This window comes from Pelobates fuscus, chromosome 5 (assembly GCF_036172605.1).
Source record: "Pelobates fuscus isolate aPelFus1 chromosome 5, aPelFus1.pri, whole genome shotgun sequence".
NCBI lineage: Eukaryota > Metazoa > Chordata > Amphibia > Anura > Pelobatidae > Pelobates > Pelobates fuscus.
In genome coordinates, this window is record NC_086321.1 from 128,154,618 (window position 1) to 128,175,136 (window position 20,519).

The 20,519-nt window shown below is 37.2% G+C and overlaps 1 protein-coding gene across 1 annotated transcript in view; it reads left to right on the forward strand.

The window, feature by feature from the left end:
* TMEM120B (transmembrane protein 120B) overlaps positions 1–19,661 on the forward strand; it is a 43,494-nt gene extending 23,833 nt beyond the window's left edge. Inside the window, exons 6-12 of the mRNA XM_063454267.1 lie at positions 995–1,084; positions 4,881–4,946; positions 5,545–5,606; positions 5,909–6,001; positions 7,082–7,146; positions 9,439–9,507; positions 18,793–19,661. Coding sequence (XP_063310337.1) covers positions 995–1,084; positions 4,881–4,946; positions 5,545–5,606; positions 5,909–6,001; positions 7,082–7,146; positions 9,439–9,507; positions 18,793–18,900 — 553 coding nt within the window. The 3' untranslated portion in view covers positions 18,901–19,661. The remainder of the gene's footprint in view (positions 1–994; positions 1,085–4,880; positions 4,947–5,544; positions 5,607–5,908; positions 6,002–7,081; positions 7,147–9,438; positions 9,508–18,792) is intronic.
* The last annotated feature ends 858 nt before the right edge of the window (positions 19,662–20,519 follow it).

Sequence of the window (20,519 nt, forward strand, 5' to 3'; positions counted from 1 at the left end):
CTATCAGCCTTCAGGGTGCAGGAGAGGGTGGAGGGGTGGGATTTTAAGAGACACCCTGATGCAGTATACAAGGGCTTTTGTCATTCTGCCGTGTCTGAGGTGCATCTTCAGGGCTGAGAAGTCTTCTCTTGTGGCACAAGGGTTTCACAGCTGTCCTGCATGATGGTCTAGTATTTTCATAAGTGTGTAGCAGGTCTGAGCTGTAATTGTTTCCAACAGATATATTCGTACAAATTACACTTGCTGTTTCACGAAAGCATCAGAGCAAGATTAGACATAAGAAAAGCAAAACTGCAATTGTCGTTAAAAGATTGTGTTCATTACTAGACCATAGGGAAACTGTATGTGTATATATTATGCTCAAACTTGGCTAACATAGATTTATATTGTTACCTAAAGGTTTATTATTCGGTTAACATTTTTTATTATTATGATTATACTTTATTTAGAAAAAATCATTTATACATTGAATAACATAAAATATAGTGAGGCAAATAATCAGTCCGTATAAAGCGGAGTCTCATTCTTATCCCCATTTACAAGAACGGAGAAAGTAGGAGATTTTGGACCTATAGGAGTAATCCTATGTATGTCCAAACTACATTTGATACCTAATTTCTACAAGTAAATATAAGTAATGCATACAGTACAATATACAAAACCTTGTTACCAATTTTTTAATGTATTTACATTTTAGAATAATTTATTTTATTCGTGCAGGAATAGTATAACTCATTACACATAGTGAGTAATACATAATTAGCGATATATTTCCGACACTTTCAGTGCTGAATTTGTGCTGCACACGTTTCTTTCTAAAGGGCTGGTCATATGCCTGGCACTCAAGGGGTTAAACATATTTATTTATTTATTTTTTTTTTTTACAGCCATTTTGATATTTCAAACATTTCAGGAGTTGGAAGATACAGAGAAGGGCAAGATCATTGGTCAGTGTTTGTATTTTATATTCTCTCTCTTCTTCTTCTTTTTTTAGAGTGACAGATGAACTGTTTAACTTTTTATTGGTCTGGTACTACTGCACACTGACAATAAGAGAGAGTATCCTGATTAGCAATGGCTCAAGGTGAGTGTTTATATAGAGCATCCAACAGCTTATTCATTCAATACATGTGGAAGGCATTGAGAAGCTTTTAGTCCTTGCCAATTTTATTTGTCTTTTTCCCCTTGTTACCTTGCATGCAACATGAAACTTAGAATGAACGTCACACCAGTACTAAACATGGGAGCTTGTTAGGGCTGGATATAATCGGATTTCACTTGGCTGTAAATAGTGGCTTGCCTTTGTGGAAGATTCAGATGGTGGTTGCCACTCAGTGTAATGCTTGCTTTTGAGCCTTGGTGTATGTTGTGTTTTTTTATTTTGTGTTTTTTTTAAAACAATTCATCTTTATTGAATATTTTATTATTTTTATATATATATATATATATATATATATATATATATATATATATATATATATATATATATATATATATATATATATTATAGTCAAATTCTCATCATACAATCTCTCTGGAAATGTATTTGAGTTTTTATTTCGATCCTTGTTGGAGTGGTTGTATTTCTCCAATGTCTAGCTAAACACATTTTCGCTGCAGCCAAGATGTTAACACATAGATATCTATTGTATCTTCCTGTAACAGGTAAATTTATATGAAACAGGAAAGATTGTGGCGTAAGGCTATATTCTAATGAGAAGAGAGTTATAAGTTGTTCTTCAATACATCTTTTTATAGGAGCCAGTCTCAGGCATTCCCACCAGATGTGAATTTGTGTGCCTCGATAGTTTTGGCAACGTCAACATAAATTATCTAAATTTGTATTGAACTTTGCAAGGCGTGTAGGAACCATACACCATCTCTGTATTAACTTGTAGTGTTCATGTAGACTGATACAATGCATTGCGGTTCTCGTGATTCGTCAGTTATTGTTCCAAATCTCTAAAGAAACCGTAAAAGCACAGTCTCTCTCCCAACTGGAAACCGCTTCAGATTTATTTAAGTAAGTTCTCTTATTTAGAATTCTGCCAATTATAGCAATTGTTTTAGAATTAAGTTGTGTAGTATGAAGTATGCCTATTAATCCTTGATGACTTGTTACATCTGAAGTAAGAAAATGTTTAATCTTAATATATTTAAATATTTCTCGTGATGGAAGAGCATACCTTTCCTGCAAGTTGGAAAAAGATCTTAAGGATTTACTATCATAAAGATCTTAAATTATTTTTATATCGTTGTTTTGCCATTGTATATATATCTTCTATATACACTGGAAGAGACACAATAGGACTAGCTCTAGTAATAGGATTTAAGGTTTGTCCCTTTTCACTTCTCTTTCTGAATCTAAAAAAACAGGTCATCAATGCTGATACTATTTGATTGGATATTTTAAGTTGTCTAAAATGTTCATAGTCCAGCCAGAGAATAAAAATAGGGATCAGTCCCTCCACATTTACTTCTTTCTAGATTATACCATCCCAGATTTGTGTTTCTTTTAATGTTTAACATAAATAGATGGTAGAGCATGCATGTTTCGTGAATTTTATGTAGATCTGGATCTCCCTGTCCTCCTGAATTTGTTTCTCTTGAGAACATAACCAGTAACTCTTGTTTTTTTTAGCATTCCACACACATGAAGACAAAATAATTTCCATTTCTTTTATTATATTAAATGGAACTGGGATCGGAATAGTTTTATACAAATATGCAATTTTTGGGACCAGATATGATTTAAGTATGTTTACTTGTCCAAACAAAGAGATCTCAAAACTCCTCCACCTATCTGTCTCCCTAATATCTATCATCAAATCCATGTAGTTTTTCTACATCGTGGACTTTGAATCTGAGCAGAATTTAATTCCTAAATATTGTATTTTTTTATTAGACCAATTTAATGTTGTATATCTTTCTCTTAAAAATAGATAATTAGAATTCTAAATATGAAAAGACATAATTTGAGTTTTTGAAAAATTAAGTTTTCATTATTTGAAAATAGACTAAATGTCTGTAATATCCTAAGAACTTCTGGAAAAGAACATTCCGGAGAAGATATCGTTAGAAGAATGTCATCTGCATAAAGGGAGACCTGGTGGTCCTGTCGTCCAACCATTATTCCTTTAGTTGTAGCTGTCTTTCTTAATAGTGCTGCCAAAGTTTCCACTGTAAGAACATAAAGGAGGGGGGCTAGAGGACAACCCTGACAGGTGCCATTTCGAGTCTTCACATTCAAAGAATTGAAGAAAGGACCAGTGATCCTTGCAATGGGAAGCATGTATAGTGCCATAGTCCTTTTAGCAAATGGACTGGTAAGTCCAAACACCCGCAGAGTCTGAGCCATAGATCTCCAATTTACCCTGTCGAACGCCTTTTCGGCGTCTAAGGCCATAATAATAGATGGGGTTCTCGTATGGTGGATTTCATCTATGATGTTAATGACTCTGCGGGTGTGATCTTCCCCTGATCTTCCCTCTACAAAGCCCACTTAATCAGGATGTATCAAATCTAAGATAACAAAGGTAAATCTCTGTGCCAGGATTTTAGAATATATTTTTCTGTCTATGTTAATTAATGAGATTGGTCTATAATTACTTACCTTAGGGTCTTTGCCTGTTTTTGAAATAGGTGAAATAGTGGCTTCAAGCATTTCTTGAGGAAATCCATTTGATCAAACTATGGTACCATACACGCGTTCCAAGAGAGGAGTAATCTTAGGTTGTAAAATCTGGTTAAAAAAAGAGCTGTAAAGCCATCAGGACCTGACGCCTCTTCACCCCCCCCCCCCCCCCCTCATATAATTAATTGCGTTCCTAATTTCTATCTGAGAAAAAGGTTTTCAAGTATATTTTTTTTTCTAAAGATAGTACTGGGAGGTCTAGAGATCTTAAGAAATCTTCCATATCTAAGTCGATTTTATTGGGTTCGGATAGGTTATATAGAGATTCATAATATGCTCTAAAAGCCTTGGCGATATGGAGAGGAGGAAGACAAGCCACTCCCTCATTTATTTGTTTAATGCTATTTCTTTGATCCTGGGCTTTTAATTTATTTGTTAAGGCTCTACCTGCTCTGTTATTTGAATAATACCATCTTTGTTTAAGACGTGTTAATGTGTAGTTAGTTTGTTCTTAATCTCTTGTTGGATGATTATCATCCAACAACGAAAAGCAAATAATGAGACCAGCAATTGTGTGCCAATGTATATGTCTGTTTTTATAAATGAATATATGTGAGGGTATATGCATCTCTATGTATAACTGGATATGTTTGTATAAATGAATTCCTGTGTATGAGTTTTTGTCTGTCTGTCTGTCTATATGTATGTGTCCTTCAATATATGGAATATATGTGCAAGCATTTATGTGCGTTAGTGTCTAGTTTGGCATGTTTATGAAAGTGGCGTATGTATGATTGTGAGTGTAGTTAATTAGGACTATGTGTGAAGCTAATGCAAATTTTGCTAATACTGACATTAGACTTTGGCTTCTATATATAAGTAAATTTGTCAAGCCCTATGCTAATCTTCCTACTGGGTCATGATTCAGCCTGCTAGCTAAGGTGTAATTGAAACCACATTGTCACTTAGATATAATCTGGTTTAAATGCAGGAACACCTTACAGAGCTCAACACAAATAGGAACTAAAATACCGGTACATGAATCACTGAAAAGATGTGCATGGAAAAATAAAAACAAAGTTTACAATTTAAGTACAAATACATTTTCTATTTAATTTATTGCCATACTGCCTGATTTTTACCCTTTCTGATAACTAGCTGAGACAGATTTCTATGTGTTATAAGTAGCTTGTGATTGAAATGCTTATGTACACTATTCAAACCACTTTTTTTTTTCCTCCTGCAGGATAAAAGGGTGGTGGGTTTCCCACCATTATGTCTCAACATTTCTTTCAGGGGTGATGTTAACATGGTAAGTTAATTTTAAATGTAGGCTTTAGGCAACTTTGAGGATAAAATGAGCGATCTGGATGTAAGCAATACAGTGTGCGTGCATTTTATATATATTTAAATATTATCTTTATATCATTCAAAACATGTAATAGAAATACTGTGTGTGTGTGTGTGTGTGTACACACCCATGGAAATTGTGTAATTTATAGAAAGCCAATTTAGAAAGGTTGGCATCATTGAAAGTATTGCTGCACTATGAACAATTACACCAGGATTGCCCAGCCTCTTGTAGATTCTCAAGGTATTGTTAAATTATGATCTGTGATAATCGTTGTCGAGTGAGACATAAATTCATTCTGGCTGTTTTTAGGATACAGTGGATCTGTAATCTACATTTCCATCCTTCTGAAAACTGCCTTGTAACATTAACGGAATCTAGAGGTTTAGGAATGCGCAAAAAGTATAGAAACTTGTTTTTGTAACAATTAGAAAATAATGTACAGGATAAACTTGTTCTCTACATTTCCAGTTTAGAGTTCCACTACCTTGATGAGTTATGTTGCATTAATATTTGAAATTTATTTTTGTTTAAGCCTAACGCATATTATTTTTATTAGGCCCAACGGTCTCATATATCAGATGTTTCGCAATCAATTTTTGGCATTTTCTATATATCAAAGTAAGTGGATTTATGTAACAATAAATTTAATTTGTGTAGTTTCTGCTTGTGAGGCTAGAAATTAATGTACATGTTAGAGAGAAAATTTAAGAGGGAAGATATAGACTAACAAACCTCAGAGTTGTATAGTGTGTGTGTGGTTTTTTTTTTTGTGTGGTATTTTTTGTTTTTGTTTTTTTATATCCAGCCTATAATTTATATTTTTTGAGCTTTATCAAAGATAAGATGTGAAGTACACTGCCTTCCAGTGGTTGGAAGGAAATAATTATATATTCTAATTTTCTGTATATCTTTTCTTCTAGGCTGTGTGCAATTTCTTCAGTACTATTATCAAAGTGGTTGCCTGTATAGATTACGTGCATTAGGCGAAAGGAATCATTTAGACCTTACTGTGGGTAAGTGCAATTACTATGTATAAATATAGTCTTGGCGTAGAGATTGTGAGATTAGTTATTAGACTAACAGAATATTGGAATGACAAGCTTTCCAGAGGTCCTCTCTTTCTCAAGTCTAATGTATTTCTGAGCAAAATGACAGACTTCAAAGTTAAATTGTGATATAGAAGTTAAAACGACATGAGAGCAGACATTGTAAGGAAAAAAATAAATAAAATAGATACCGATCTTCCAGAGAGTCATAAATATTCTGAGTAAGTATCAGAGAATGAGGAGAATTGGTAGGGGGGTATTCCAAGGGGGAGAGGTAAAACCATCAATGCATATACATACATACACCCATGCACAAACAACAATACTTACATACACACATATATATTTACTACCTTCTGAAATAATGGTGTCTCCACCCCCCTCTCTCCCCCCCCCCCCCCCCACACCTTTCCATCATGAATCATGAGACCTGTGTATTATCTGCTCTCATGCCACTTTAACCATTGTGTTGGTTTTCTCAGAAATGCTTGAGACTTGAGGAATGGAGTATCTCCCGAAAGCTTATCATTCATTCCAAATTCGTATTTTTAGATATAGTGGACCTGTTGGCATCTGCCTGCCTGCCATAAACTAGGTTTAATATCCTGTTTTACCTGATTAGTATGTGTGTTCATTTAAGTGGCAACAGAGAGTAAAATGATAAGGAGATTGCTTATGTCAATGTAAGAGCTACATATATATATATATATATATATATATATATATATATATAGGTATATTTCCTTTAGTCCTGAAGCTGAGACTGATGAGTCAAAATGTTCAAAATTAATTTTTTTTGGAACATTTTGCTGGCTCGATATCTAGACTGCAATGCAAGAGAGAAGTTTATTGATTGAGAGAAAATAACGACCTGTTCTGTTAAAAGAAAGACTGTTCTGTTAAAAGAAAGACTTCAAAACGAAGTATAGGAGTTGTCGTCTTGTTTATTATGGTCTTTCAACTCACCATAAATAAAATGTGTTTATAACTAGCTTGCTACAGTTTATATATTTAAGTGGCTGTTTTGTGTTTTGTTAATTTTTTTAGAGGGATTTCAGTCCTGGATGTGGCGAGGACTGACATTTCTTCTCCCATTCCTGTTTTTTGGCCATGTGAGTATTTGTTTTTGTTTTGTTGTTTTTTTTCCCGTTTTTTTTTAACTGAGCAGCATACACTGATCAGCCACAACATTAAAACCACTGAGAGGTGAAGTGAATAACATTCATTATATTGTATTATAATCCTCATATGGGATTATCTAACTGCTGATTGTAATGCTGGAACCTCCTCTGGTCCATGCATTTTTGCTATTCCGTTGTCCTCTAGCAGATCCACTCTGGCCAAACAATTGTATTCAAAGCTATGAGAAGATGCCAATAAATTTTAAAGTATAGCATGCACACAGTCTTCTACAATAGATAAATGCTCCCACACTGCAGATGGTTCATCATCAAACAACTTAAAGTCTCTCATTAGTGCTCTAATATTGCCATTTGTCAGCGAGGTTTGCTTCTCCTAATTAAAGCAGTCCTCATGTGTCAAGATGGGGTTCTGGCAAGGAAGTCGGATTGCTTCTTTTTTTTCAGCGTCATCTTCGTTCTCCGTTTGGAGGATTATCTGCGGTGCATATTATAATGTGAAGTGTCCCTCTGCTTAGATTCTATTCTTATGAGCTTGTATTTTCTGGTGATCTAATGTAAAATGAGAAAGTTTTAAGGCAGATAAGTCTGCTTTTCATGCTGATCACACCGGAACCCCTTTTAGAATGCCTCGGGTATGCTGAGCCCTCTTAATACATACTTTGTCACATCTGTTGTCTGATGTGACAAAGTATGTATTAAGGAGGCTCAGCTAACTCGGTCTGAAAACCAATACAATGTTTGTATTCATTTAAAGTGAAAGGTCGATTTTTCTAATACATGTACTTTTGCCCTGTCAGGCTCTTATCTAAAGGCAAGGAATTAATATGGGAATGGAAAGGAATTTGTGATATGATAGAAGAACAGATTACTTATCTGGCAGGTGTATATAACCTTTGTCACTGTATTAAATCTCACAGCAAAAGTGCCATCTGTCTAGACAAAAATCACAGTAGAGGTTGGCTCTTCCTAGTATCACAAGCTGTTTAGGACAATGGGAAAAGTAATTGAATGCTCAGAAATTGCAGCTACTAAGACAGAGGTCATTGGCAAGACTTAACTCGGTGTTAATCTGGGCTGTCATGACTAGCAATTGTTGTCTTTATAGAGAGACATGTACAGGGCATGCATTGTGCATCTTACCCTTTCCCCTAGGCAGAGCCAGTCCAAGCATTTTGACACCTTAAACAAAGATTTACTTTGCTGCCCCTTTAAACAATTAAAGGGACACATCAGGCACCATCATAATGAGCTTATGACCTTTGCATAGGTTAGGGCAGGGGTAGGCAACCTTCTGCACTGCAGATGTTGCGGACTACATTCCCCATAGTGATGGTAGGTCATGGGAGGTGTAGTCCAAAACATCTGGAGGGCTGAATTTGCCCAGCAGCAGGAAGTAGTAGTCAGGCCTCTGCGGAGCCTACATTTAATTTGCTTCCTCCATGGCTGGGATAGGGCAGGGCACTGTTCTTTCAGGCCGATGGCATTTAATGAATCCCAAAGAACATAGCATGTCTATGGATAAATCCTCCATTGTCTGGGTGAATGCAGCACATATTGGTTAGCAAGGGTTAGTACAGTTATCCCTACCTTTACAATAGAAATGGTTATCTGCTTGCTGCAAAGTTACTTTTCAGACTTTCTTGCTTCAACTGAAGTGGAGCTTAGAATGGTCACCTAACCTTTTCTGTTTCTTGAGCTTGTACGTCTGTGGGTTCTGTCTTCTGGGCATAGTCTGCACAGGTATGGGCATGGCTGCTTATTTTAATAACCGTCTTGTATACAAATTCCTATTGCATAGGCAATAAGTAGAAAGCAGGTATCACTATGACAAGTTTTTAAACTACTACTGGAGTTTCACAACATATAGGGCTTTTTCACCAACATCAAATGATAGTGACTGGAAACCAAAATAGAAAAATAGACTAAATTTTCATTTTGCAGTTAAACATTCCCTTCACAAAAATAGTTTTTCAGTGAATGACATCCACATACTTTGATCTCTGGAGCATGAACAATGTTCTTTTCTTGAAAACAAAAGCACTGTATAAAACGCGCCCAATCCTTTGAAAGGAGCAAAGTTTGAAACACTGACAATATGTTTCTCTAACCAGCAGGGGGCCAGCTTACATTACATATGTACAATACCAGTTTGAGCAGCGGTTAACACTTGCTATTTTGCAAAATTGCCTGTCTTATGCGCTAGCATTGTTTACAGTGAATAACTAAATTGTAATAAAGTGTAATTTTTTATTTTTTTTCTAGTTTTGGCAGTTGTACAATGCAATCACACTTTTTGGGTTGTCCAGACATGAAGCATGCAAAGAGTGGCAGGTAATGTATCCATTCTTCAATAATACAGTAAAATCATACTATGTTTCTTTTATATTTTCTTGAACAATAGATATGTAGGAATTTCTGCAACAAATTAAATGCCCAGCTTGAGAGCATATAATGTACAGTAGGAATAAAGGTTTTAAAATAGCTTGAAAATAGGAACTTTCTTTAATGTTCTGTTTTGTAAGTATATACCAACGTGACTGTTGCTATTGTGTACATCAGAATAGGTTATTGATTTGATACATTCTCCCATGGTGAACCGAAATATAAGTTTGCTCCATTATTCATTGTACATCCCAGCTGAAAAAGTTAATATGTAAAAATAATGTGCTTTTGAAATATTAAAAGGATGCCTATTGTGAGGGAACTCAATTTCCTTGTACAAGCTATACAGGTTTCCAGCCCTTAATATCTCTAGTATTTTTATGCACGTTCTGTTTTTTTGTTGTGTAGTTTTTGTTTTAACATGAATGCAGTCAGCACTTTTTTTGTTGTTTTATAATTAAAGTTCTTAAAAATGTATATACAATGTAAACAAAATGGCACTGTAAATGTAAACAACAACAAAGCTCAATCTACTGTCAAGTTTAATTTGAAAAGTAAGTGAGAAGCTGCTATGTTTTCTTTATTAAAGGGACACTATAGTCACTTGAACAACTTTAGCTTAATGAAGCAGTTTTGGTGTATAGAACATGCCCCACGCAGCCTCACTGCTCAAGCCTCTGCCATTTAGGAGTTAAATCCCTTTGTTTATGAAACCTAGTCACACCTCCCTGCATGTGACTTGCACAGCCTTCCATAAACATCTCCTGTAAAGAGAGCTTTCTTTATTGCAAGTTCTGTTTAATAAAAGGACCACTCTAGGCACCCAGACCACTTCAGCTTAATGAAGTGGTCTGGGTGCCAGGTCCAGCTAGGTTAAACCTTTTTTTATATAAACATAGCAGTTTCAGAGAAACTATGTTTATATAAGGGTTAAGCCAGCCTCTAAATCCTCTAGTGGCTGTCTCACTGACAGCCGCTAGAGGCGCTTGCGTGATTCTCACTGTGAAAATCACAGTGATGGCATGCAAGCGTCCATGCGCATTCAGCCGAAAGGGAGGATCGGAAGCGGAGAGGAGGAGGAGAGCTCCCCGTCCGGCGCTGGAATAAAGGTAAGTTTTAACCCTTTCCTCTCCCCAGAGCCGGGCGGGAGGGGGGGCACCCTCAGGGCACTTTAGTGCCAGGAAAACGAGTATGTTTTCCTGGCACTATAGTGGTCCTTTAAGATTTTCTTATCCCCTGCTATGTTAATAGCTTGCTAGACCCTGCAAGAGCCTTCTGTATGTGATTAAAGTTCAATTTAGAGATTGAGATACAATTATTTAAGGTAAATTACATCTGTTTGAAAGTGAAACCTATTTTTTTTTTTTTCATGCAGGCTCTGTCAATCATAGCCAGGGGAGGTGTGTCTAGGGCAGCATAAACAGAAACTAAAGCAATTTAACTCCTAAATGACAGTGAATTGCAAGGGAATGGTCTATACACTAAAACTGCTTTATTTAGCTAAAGGATCATTTAAGCATAATAAATCTGAAGGTTGCTTAGAAATCCTAATGGTATATCTGTTAGAATGCTTTTGGTTCAGTAAATCAGAAGGTTGCAATTGCTTATATCTAATGTCCCTATTAGAATGTGACTGCACGCAGTGGCTTATAATCCTAGATTTCTACTCAGTCTTGTTTTCAAAACTGTGAACAGGCTAATGGCAGCCATGGTATGGATCCTTTGAGTTTATTGAGCAGTTCCACTCATTCTTTGATGTGGGGGTTCAACTAGTTATCCCATAAATCAGGACTTAACATTGCAAGACCTACACAACTAGTCTGGCCTTAAATCACTTTAGCTTCATGAAATGCATTATTTCCAAATAGGTTCTCTTATTAACTAAACAGTGATTTCAAATCTTAGAGATTGTAATTAATATTTAGTTAATAAGCGAGTGCGCTGGATTCTGTATTTTGTATATTTTGGCCCCAGCAGCACCCTATAAGGAATGCATGTTCAGGTGAGTGCAGCCCTCTTGGTTTATTTGATATATTTGGGAGTCCCAGGCCAACTCCTTGGTTTTGCACCCCTACCTGTTACAGGTGCCTCATTCTAGGACCCTATTTAGCCTTGACTTGCAGAGAGTCCCAGTAAGGAAGTATTTCCCAAGTAAGTGGATTAATCTAATAAGAGCAAGCATTAGGCTGCTACTAGTATAGGACCTGCCGAATATGGGGTACTTTGACATAGTTGGCAGGCTTATGCAATGTATGATCATATAATGTAACTAAACCCCCATCATTTTTCCAAGATCCCAGCACTCAATGTTCCCAGTCTTTCATAAGCTCAGGTGCAAAATTTCCAAACCATCAAACATATATTCAAGAAAGTAGAGAGCACTCAAGACTTTAGACAATGTTTTCCAAAATTCCAAAAATTGGTGCTTTATTTGCAAGTAGTGATAGTCGACGTTTCAGCCTCTAAAGACTTATCAAGACTTGATAAAAGTCTTTAGAGACTGAAACGTCGACTATCACTACTTGCAAATAAAGCAACAATTTTTGGAAAACATTGTCTAAAGTCTTGTGAGTGCTCTCTACTTTCTTGAATTAAGATAGATATAGATATAGATATAGATATAGATATAGATATAGATATAGATATAGATATAGATATAGATATAGATATAGATATAGATATAGATATAGATATATATATATATATATATATATATATATATATATATATATATATATCTCACACACACACACACGTGTGTGTGTGTGTGTGTATATATATTTTAAAATATATTATATGTATATATTTCTGTAATAATTTTACATAGTAAGGTCATCTTATTAATTACAATTTGCGGGACCTGCCTGACAACCCAGACAGAAAGTCCAGGGAATTTAATTTGCTAACACTATATTTAACCCTGTAACTTTCCAAGACACCATAAAACCTGTACATGGGGGGTGCTGTTTTACTCGGAAGACTTAGCTGAACACAAATATTAGTGTGTTTTAAAACAGTAAAATGTATTCCAATGATGATGATATCGTCAGTGAAAGTAACATTCTTTTTGCATTTTTCACACACAAATGGCACTAACACGGACGATATAATTGTTGTGATACGTTTTACTGTTTTTAAACACTAATATTTGTGTTCAGCGAAGTCTCCCGAGTATAACAGTACCCCTCATGTACAGGTTTTATGGGGGTTTCAAAAGTTAGAGTCAAATATAAGGCTTGCATTTGTTTTTTTACATTGAAATTTGCCAGATTGTTTACGTTGCCTTTGAGACCGTATGGTAGCCCAGGGATGAAAATTAGCCACATGATGGCATACCATTTGCAATAGTAGACAACCCAAGTTATTGCAAATGGGGTATGTCCAGACTTTTAGTAGCCACTTAGTCACAAACACAGGCCAAAATTGGCGTTCAAATTAGTTTTTTGCATTTTTCACACACAAACAAATATTAACACTAATTTTGGCCAGTGTTTGTGACAAAGTGGCTACTAAAAAAGACTGGACATACCCCATTTGCAATACATTGGGTTGTCTACTATTGCAAATGGTATGCCATCATGGGGTTAATGCTCATTCCTGGGCTACCGTAAGGTCTCAAAGGCAACGTAACCAATCTGGCGAATTTCAACGTGAAAAAACTGAAAGATTTAACATGCTATATTTGACTCTGTAACTTTTCAAAACCCCATAAAACCTGTACATAGGGGGTGCTGTTTTACACATGTGACATCGTTGAATACAAATGTGTATTTTATTGCAGTAAAAGCAAACAGTATTATGACATTTACAGTTAAAATGTCACGTAGAACTAAATGTTTTTTTAAAAATTCTCATTTTCTCCCATTTCTTTTTTTATATTTTATTCATATTCAATTACGTTTCATACCTAAATATTTGATGTCAAATGAAAGCCCTGTTTCCCCTGAATAAAATTATATCTAAAAAGTGTGAGTGCACATAATATGAAAGAGGCGAATTACGCCTGAAAAGACATATAGCGCAAATTTCAGGTTTTGTTTACGTTTTGTTCTGATCACAACCTCTACATTTGGCTCAGTCCTTAAGGGGTTAAGTTACTCTCCACTACCAGCCTGGCACGTCCATGACACACTCACTAGGGGTGTATTTTTACTTGCTGGGACTACATTTTCACTTGCCTAAGACTAGTGGAATTTTTTTTTTTTGGGGGTGAATTTTTTTATGCATTCTAAATATTCATAGGCATGAACAGCTTGTTACTTTAGGGTATGCACTCAGTATATTTTTAAGTAATGTTTAAATTGTTAATTTTCTCTAATTTGAAATACACATTTACACAAGTAATAAGTTGTGTACAGAGGTAAACTATTTCAAACGCTGACAGAAGTGCCCATAGAGACCAAAATGGGACAGGACATGGAGGATGATTTGGTCCTGTATGAGAACCTGACTTGGCTCACCTCCTGCTCACAGCTATGCCTATATATTTACATAATTCTGTTGTCTCTTTCACTCATATTATTCCAAAGGCGTATACGCCATTTAATTAAAATAATTGTTATATAATACTTCCTGCCCAATTAGAACAGGCACATTGAATGAGCTTGTTCACCAAGGATCAGTTGGGGATGAGTTAGTGTATGTAACTTGTTCCTGGGTACATACATTTATATCACATTGAGAGAAAAATAAAATATGTATTCTTGTTGCACTATAAATCATGAACTTGTGGTGTTTTTTTTTATATATATATATTTTTTTCCTCCTTTAGTTATGGGGTGGTTTTAAACCACTTGTTAATCCAGCCCCATAAAGTGTTAGCTCGTATAAATATGATGCTTAATTAGCCTATTACCAGAATCTATGAATCATTCTTTTCATGTAAATCGAACAGCAGCTAAGTTTATCAAAGGTGCATTGTGGGTGAGGCTCAGGAGAGGCCACAGTCTGCACAAGCACTCATGACACACCCAGCTAATACAAACATTCAGAGGTGACACTTTATTTAAACTTCCCTAATAACAGCTCATCATCAAAACTAAACAAAAACTCAATATGCATCCATAAGGCAAAATTGTTAGAGAGACACTCTAAGCACTTTACATCTGGGCAGACTAGATGGGCCGAATGGTTCTTATCTGCCGTCACATTCTATGTTTCTATCTTAATGACGGACATCCACTGGAGCAGAGGTAAGCAACCTTCGGCACTCCAGATGTTATAGACTATCCTATATGGGATATTTAGTCCACAACACCTGTTATGGAAAAAAGATAGGGTCGCACTCAGCCACAATATTTCAATCCAGGGTGCTACTGAGCATGGGTCTGCAAAAAAACCACATGGACTATGCATAAAAAGGAAAAATCTCACTGTTATTGTGTCCAGGCAGATTTATTTGCAACGTTTCGACCTGTCTAGGTCTTTATCAACCATGATTTTTTCATTTTACACAACATCTGTTATGTCCTCTTGAAGGTGATGCCTCCTAATCCAACACTGCTGCCAAACATTTCTGCTAATCTACACAAGATAGCAATTCTATTCCCGCCAACACTATCTCTATGGGGGCCTTTATTGTGGAGAGGTAGCCAACCCTGGATGTGGATATGACAGCACCTTATACTTGGTGGACACTGGGGACCTCTGATCTTCTTCCTAGCAGGAGGAGGGTGATCCAGATTCATAACTTGTGAAAAATGCCTTTCTGCTTAATCCAAAATCAGTGTCCTTTAATGAATTTCTACTGCCATAGGCTTTCAGTCATTGGAATCTTGTAGATGACTTAAAGTGAAACTATAGGCTAGGAATACAAAATCGTATTCCTGGAACTATAGTACTCCCCTCTTCCTCCTCTCTTCTCAACCGCAGCACCGAAAGGGTTTAAAGAAAACAAAACCTTCATTCGGGGAGCGGAGCCAGCAGCCGACCAGAGCAGACGTGTGACAGACTAGCTCTGTAACAATTAGCGTGAAATCAGCAATTTCAAGAACTAAACTATACTAATTTAGACCTACATAAAGTTATTATGAGATGGGGAAGAAATCTAAACACCAGGGGCCTGTGATATTTGGGGACCTTTTCCTCTGTCCCGTTAAGGCCTCAGGAATCCCTGTGCCAAAAGAAAATGGCAACACAACCTCTGCCTCCTCCGAAGAACAAGCGTTAGATGAGCTGGATGAATTTCCAAACACGGGGGGATTACACCATCCCTCCTCAGACGAGGAAAAGGAGCTGCCCCCCACTAAAGGAGATATAAAATCCCATCTCCACCATATTCACACAATGTTTGCGGCAGACCAATCCACAATGCGGGAGGAGATACACACGGTGGAAGGGTGAGTCAAGACCGTAGAGGAGGACACACAGAGACTCAAAGCATGATGCATACAGATAGAAACACGAAATGCAGAGTTACAATCTACCCAGTCCTTGCTTACCAACTGCATGGACGCAATGGAAGATCAGCACAGAAGCCGGAATGTCAAAATACAGGAATCCCGGAGACTGTGACCCCGGAAGACTTGACACAATATATCAGGAGACTTCTCACCTCACTACTTACGCCACAGCAGGCGAAACAAGCCGTGATCGAAGGGGTCTATCGCATCCCGAGAGCGACCAGAGCTCCAGCATACTACAGCTCCAAGGGATGCCATACTACAGTTCCAAACAAGGTCAGCCCAACTAAACCTCATGGCAGCAGTGCGCGGAATATCTACTCATTCCTTCGAAAATACCGCTCTGTCTTTCTACCAAGACCTGTCCAGGCCTACCTTGGTATAAAGAAGCCAGTTCAGACAGCTGACCACTGCGCTCCAACAACACTCTATTCCATATCTCTGAGCCTGTTCATCAAGCATTGTGGTGCAACAGCCAACATAACCGATGCATCGCAAAAGCCCCCACACACCTAGGACATATCCAAAGTAAAACTTACAGCCAGCCGGACCCACCACCCCATCCTCTACCGCATTCAGAGCACAAAGGGCTAACCTGAGACTCTGAAGGCATAGGATCTGGCCGAAAGGACTGTGCATCCAATCTACCGTTGTTTTTTTTATTTTTTTTTGTATTTTGTTTGTTTTTATTTGATTTTGGTTTTCTCTGACTTTACGTTTCTCTGTCTCCTGCCTACTTAAGTCTAAACTGTTCGCACACTGGGATCCTGACAGGCATACCCGCTCCTGACACCATAGCCAACATCACCTCTCACACAACTGACCGCGCGCACAACCACCACATGAGGAACTTGGGATGGAGAGCGGTACTATAACTATAACTCCTTAGACAGGAAACTGCACCCCTCCACGTGTGGACCACAGAACACAGTGCACAACGCTAGGCTCTGTAAAATATACCCCCAATGTCCTGCCCTTCCTGCAGCCATGAGACTGACACTAGGTGGACACAGAGCACAACCGACACTAGCCGAGCCGCTCCATAAATGGACAGGCCACAGAGCGACAATTAAACCCCCCCCCCCCCCCCGAGCTCGGGAATACAGAGCATTGCACCCAGCATACACTGACCGCTCCCAATTCAAGCACCCATTAACACTACAGACAGGCAATGTACATTTCTACATTTAAGATTCCAGTTATACAAGCAAGTTATTATACTCATGTGTTTTTCTTAATTGCATACTTTTAAAACAAAATAGGCATGGCATATATATATTACCTGTACTATTCTTTGAATCTACGATTGTACAATAGCAACTACTGAAACTACGTAAACCTTATGCCTGCAAAAAATAAATAATAATAAAAAAAAACCTTAATTCACTTACTGAAACCAGCGCCGATATCCCTTGGTGCTGGGTCAGGCTCCACATCCGCTCCTCCCACGACGTCAGGGGGACCAAATGCGCATGCACAGCAAGCACTGCAATAACATTAGGACAACCCCATAGGAACAAATTGATTCAATTCTTTCCTTTGGGGTTTTAGCTGACGCTGGATGTCCTAATGGATAGTGTGAGGACATCCAGTGTCAGGCAGGAAGCGACCAAAAGACGCCTGACTACCCGAACGCCTCTTGTGGCAGTCTGGTAGACCGCCAATAGATCTGGAGTTAACACGGCAATGTAATTATTGCGGTTTCTCAATATCTGCAATAATTACCATTGCAGTATTAAACTTACAGGGGCACGTCCTATAGTGTCCCTTTAATTCTGCAGACAATATTTTGTGAATATAACTGGTTATGGTACGGAGTTACAGTAATGTAATTTGGAAGGGATGCTAAGTTTATGGCTAGATTGTAAGTCCGTTTGAGCAGAGCCTTCTCTATCTCCTTGTTTCTGTTATTTTTTGTTTATCAAATATCCCCATTCTAGAATGGCAAAGCACTGCGGAATAGGTTGGCGCTATATAAATACTAGTTTTATTAATATTTTGTGCGTGCATGTCCTGCAGCCCAACCTAACCAAGTCTTAATTCAGCTATTAAGATGTTGGGATGTTTTTCTTTTATCATTCTGGTGTTTTTATTTTTATTTGTTTAAACGGTTTGTCCTAAAGGGTAATTAAAAAAAAAAAAAAATCTTATCATATTTGTTTAATCTAACCCAATGTTATTTACATACAGTTGTCTAGCCTTTTCGGATTTGTGTAGAAACTTGATTGACTAATCTTTAGAATGTGTACACACAAACTTGGTTACGGAGTGATGCTAAGAATCAGCAGTATCCCAATGTACTGAGAAATCTTGAAATCCATTACAATATCATATAGTAATGTTGCATTTTTCGAGGGCTAAAGTGATAAGTAATGTGGGAAACCTGTGGTAATGCCTCATTTCAAACAGCCTGTCAACATTTAAAAATAATTGTCTTAAAGCATCTCTTGGAATTTTTGGAAACCACCCTTAGGTGAAGAGCGTATTTGTTTTTGTTTTCTTCCTTTTAACCATTTTGGAAATCTGTGTTTTATATGTAAACAAGCCATTCGTACCAAAACCCGTAGCTAGAGATTAATAAAACACCATCACTCTGAGGAATCTTTCAAATGGATCTAAATTGATTTGGTTTGAAATGGCTTTGGGTGTGACTATATAAACATATACGTTCTCAGTTATTCTACCAACTATTTAAGTTGGTCTTTAAACACTTTATACAGCATTGGAATGTCTTGCTTCTTTAGCATTGGCAGTATTCGTTTTGTTTGCACATATTGCAGTAGATGGGATGTAAACAAATTAATTTTAACTCTATGCTTGTTTCAATCTACAGGTTTTCGTGCTGGCACTCACCTTTCTCCTCCTCTTCCTTGGTAACTTTCTGACTACTTTGAAAGTGGTTCACACTAAATTTCAGAAGAATAAACTGAAGAAGCCATAACACCTTTTTTTTTTTTCTTCCACTGGACTGTTTGACTTTCATTATGGCTAAGCTAATCCACTCATCTTGAATCACATACCAAATGGCTGGAGAAGACATAAGTGCCCCCTCTCCTGGATGCCACATTGTCTATTCTAACATTCAGTAATATGAAGTGTTGGTTAAAAGACTGGGTTTGAGCTGCTGCTCCCTATTTCTCTCTGGGAGAGAAATGTCCTACCAAAAATTTTTAAGCGTCTTCTGCATTGTTTTAACTCGTTCCCTCCTGAATGAGTCCCACAACACAATGCCACTTGAATGGTTATATGTATTTACAATTGTCTTTATATATAGCCTGCATTGATGGTAAAAATCACTACTTTTAATACAGGCTGTTCATCTCTTGTCTGCACAGAATACTGCCATGTTTTCTTAGTAGTGCTTGCATGATCATACTCCTACTGATAAGGCGGTTCATTAATGACCTGTAGTGAGAAATGCTGGACCTGTTAGGACGAGAATCCCAAAGGATGGAGTTGAACAGCTTTGCAGTGTAATTTTTAATTGATATTTTTTTTTGTTTTCTATCCTCTTTGAAGGAGGTAGTGCATTTTTAATATTTACAGCTGGAAACTATGTATGAATAACGTCCCTACAGCAAAGGGAGACTGCCTTTTAATTACACTGTATGGTCATACAATGTTTACATGATAATGCAGAAGCTGTTGGACAAATGTCTGTCTGTATGGGAGGAATGAAAATAAACTTTAAACTACAGTGCATTTCCTTTGTTGAACAAATTATTTGTATATGTGTTTGTATATCAGGGCATTCAGATTATATTCAGTCCCCTTCATTGTATTTCACCTTTTTTATGTTGCAGCTTTCTGCTACAATTGTTAAAAGGAACAATGTGCTCACTATAACATCTTATTAAAGTTGTTATATTGCCTATAGTGGTTCTTCTCTTCCCCTCCCCCTTCGCCCCCTATAAACTTGACCCCAAACTGTTTTACTTTTACCAATTAGAAGGACTATTTCAAGCCACACCTCAAATTTCTATGCATAGGAGAGCCAGGATTTTTACTAACTGGCTCTCATACCCAGGCATGTAGTCATGCGCGCATCCGCAGTGTCATCATGGCTTGCCATAGAAAATCATTGCATGCAACGATCCTCTATGACAAGATTTTAAATGGCAAATGTGCCTACGGTCCCCAATGCACCTCTATGAAAAGCATTGAATTGGACTGTCATTTCGGGTGCAAGATAACGTCATATGAGAAGGAGCTTGTAGCAGTGGGGAGGCACACTCAATACTGGAGAAAAGGCAAGTAAGATTATTTAATTTTCTTATTTCAACGCACACAGAGAACTTGCAATTCGCTAGAAAAACATACTTGTAATCTTAACGCTATAAAGTCACTTTAAATATTTTTTATGAAGTGTTTTGGGGTATGATACAAAAAACTTTGCAGATCTTCTCAGGCTCTGCCAGGTTGGATGGGGAATGTCAAACCGCAATTTCAGGTCTCTCCAGAGATATTTAATTGGGTTCATGTCTGGGGTCTGGACATTTAGAGTTGTCCCTAAGCCACTCTTGTGTGGTCTTGGTTGTTTGCTTAGGGTTATTGTGGTGT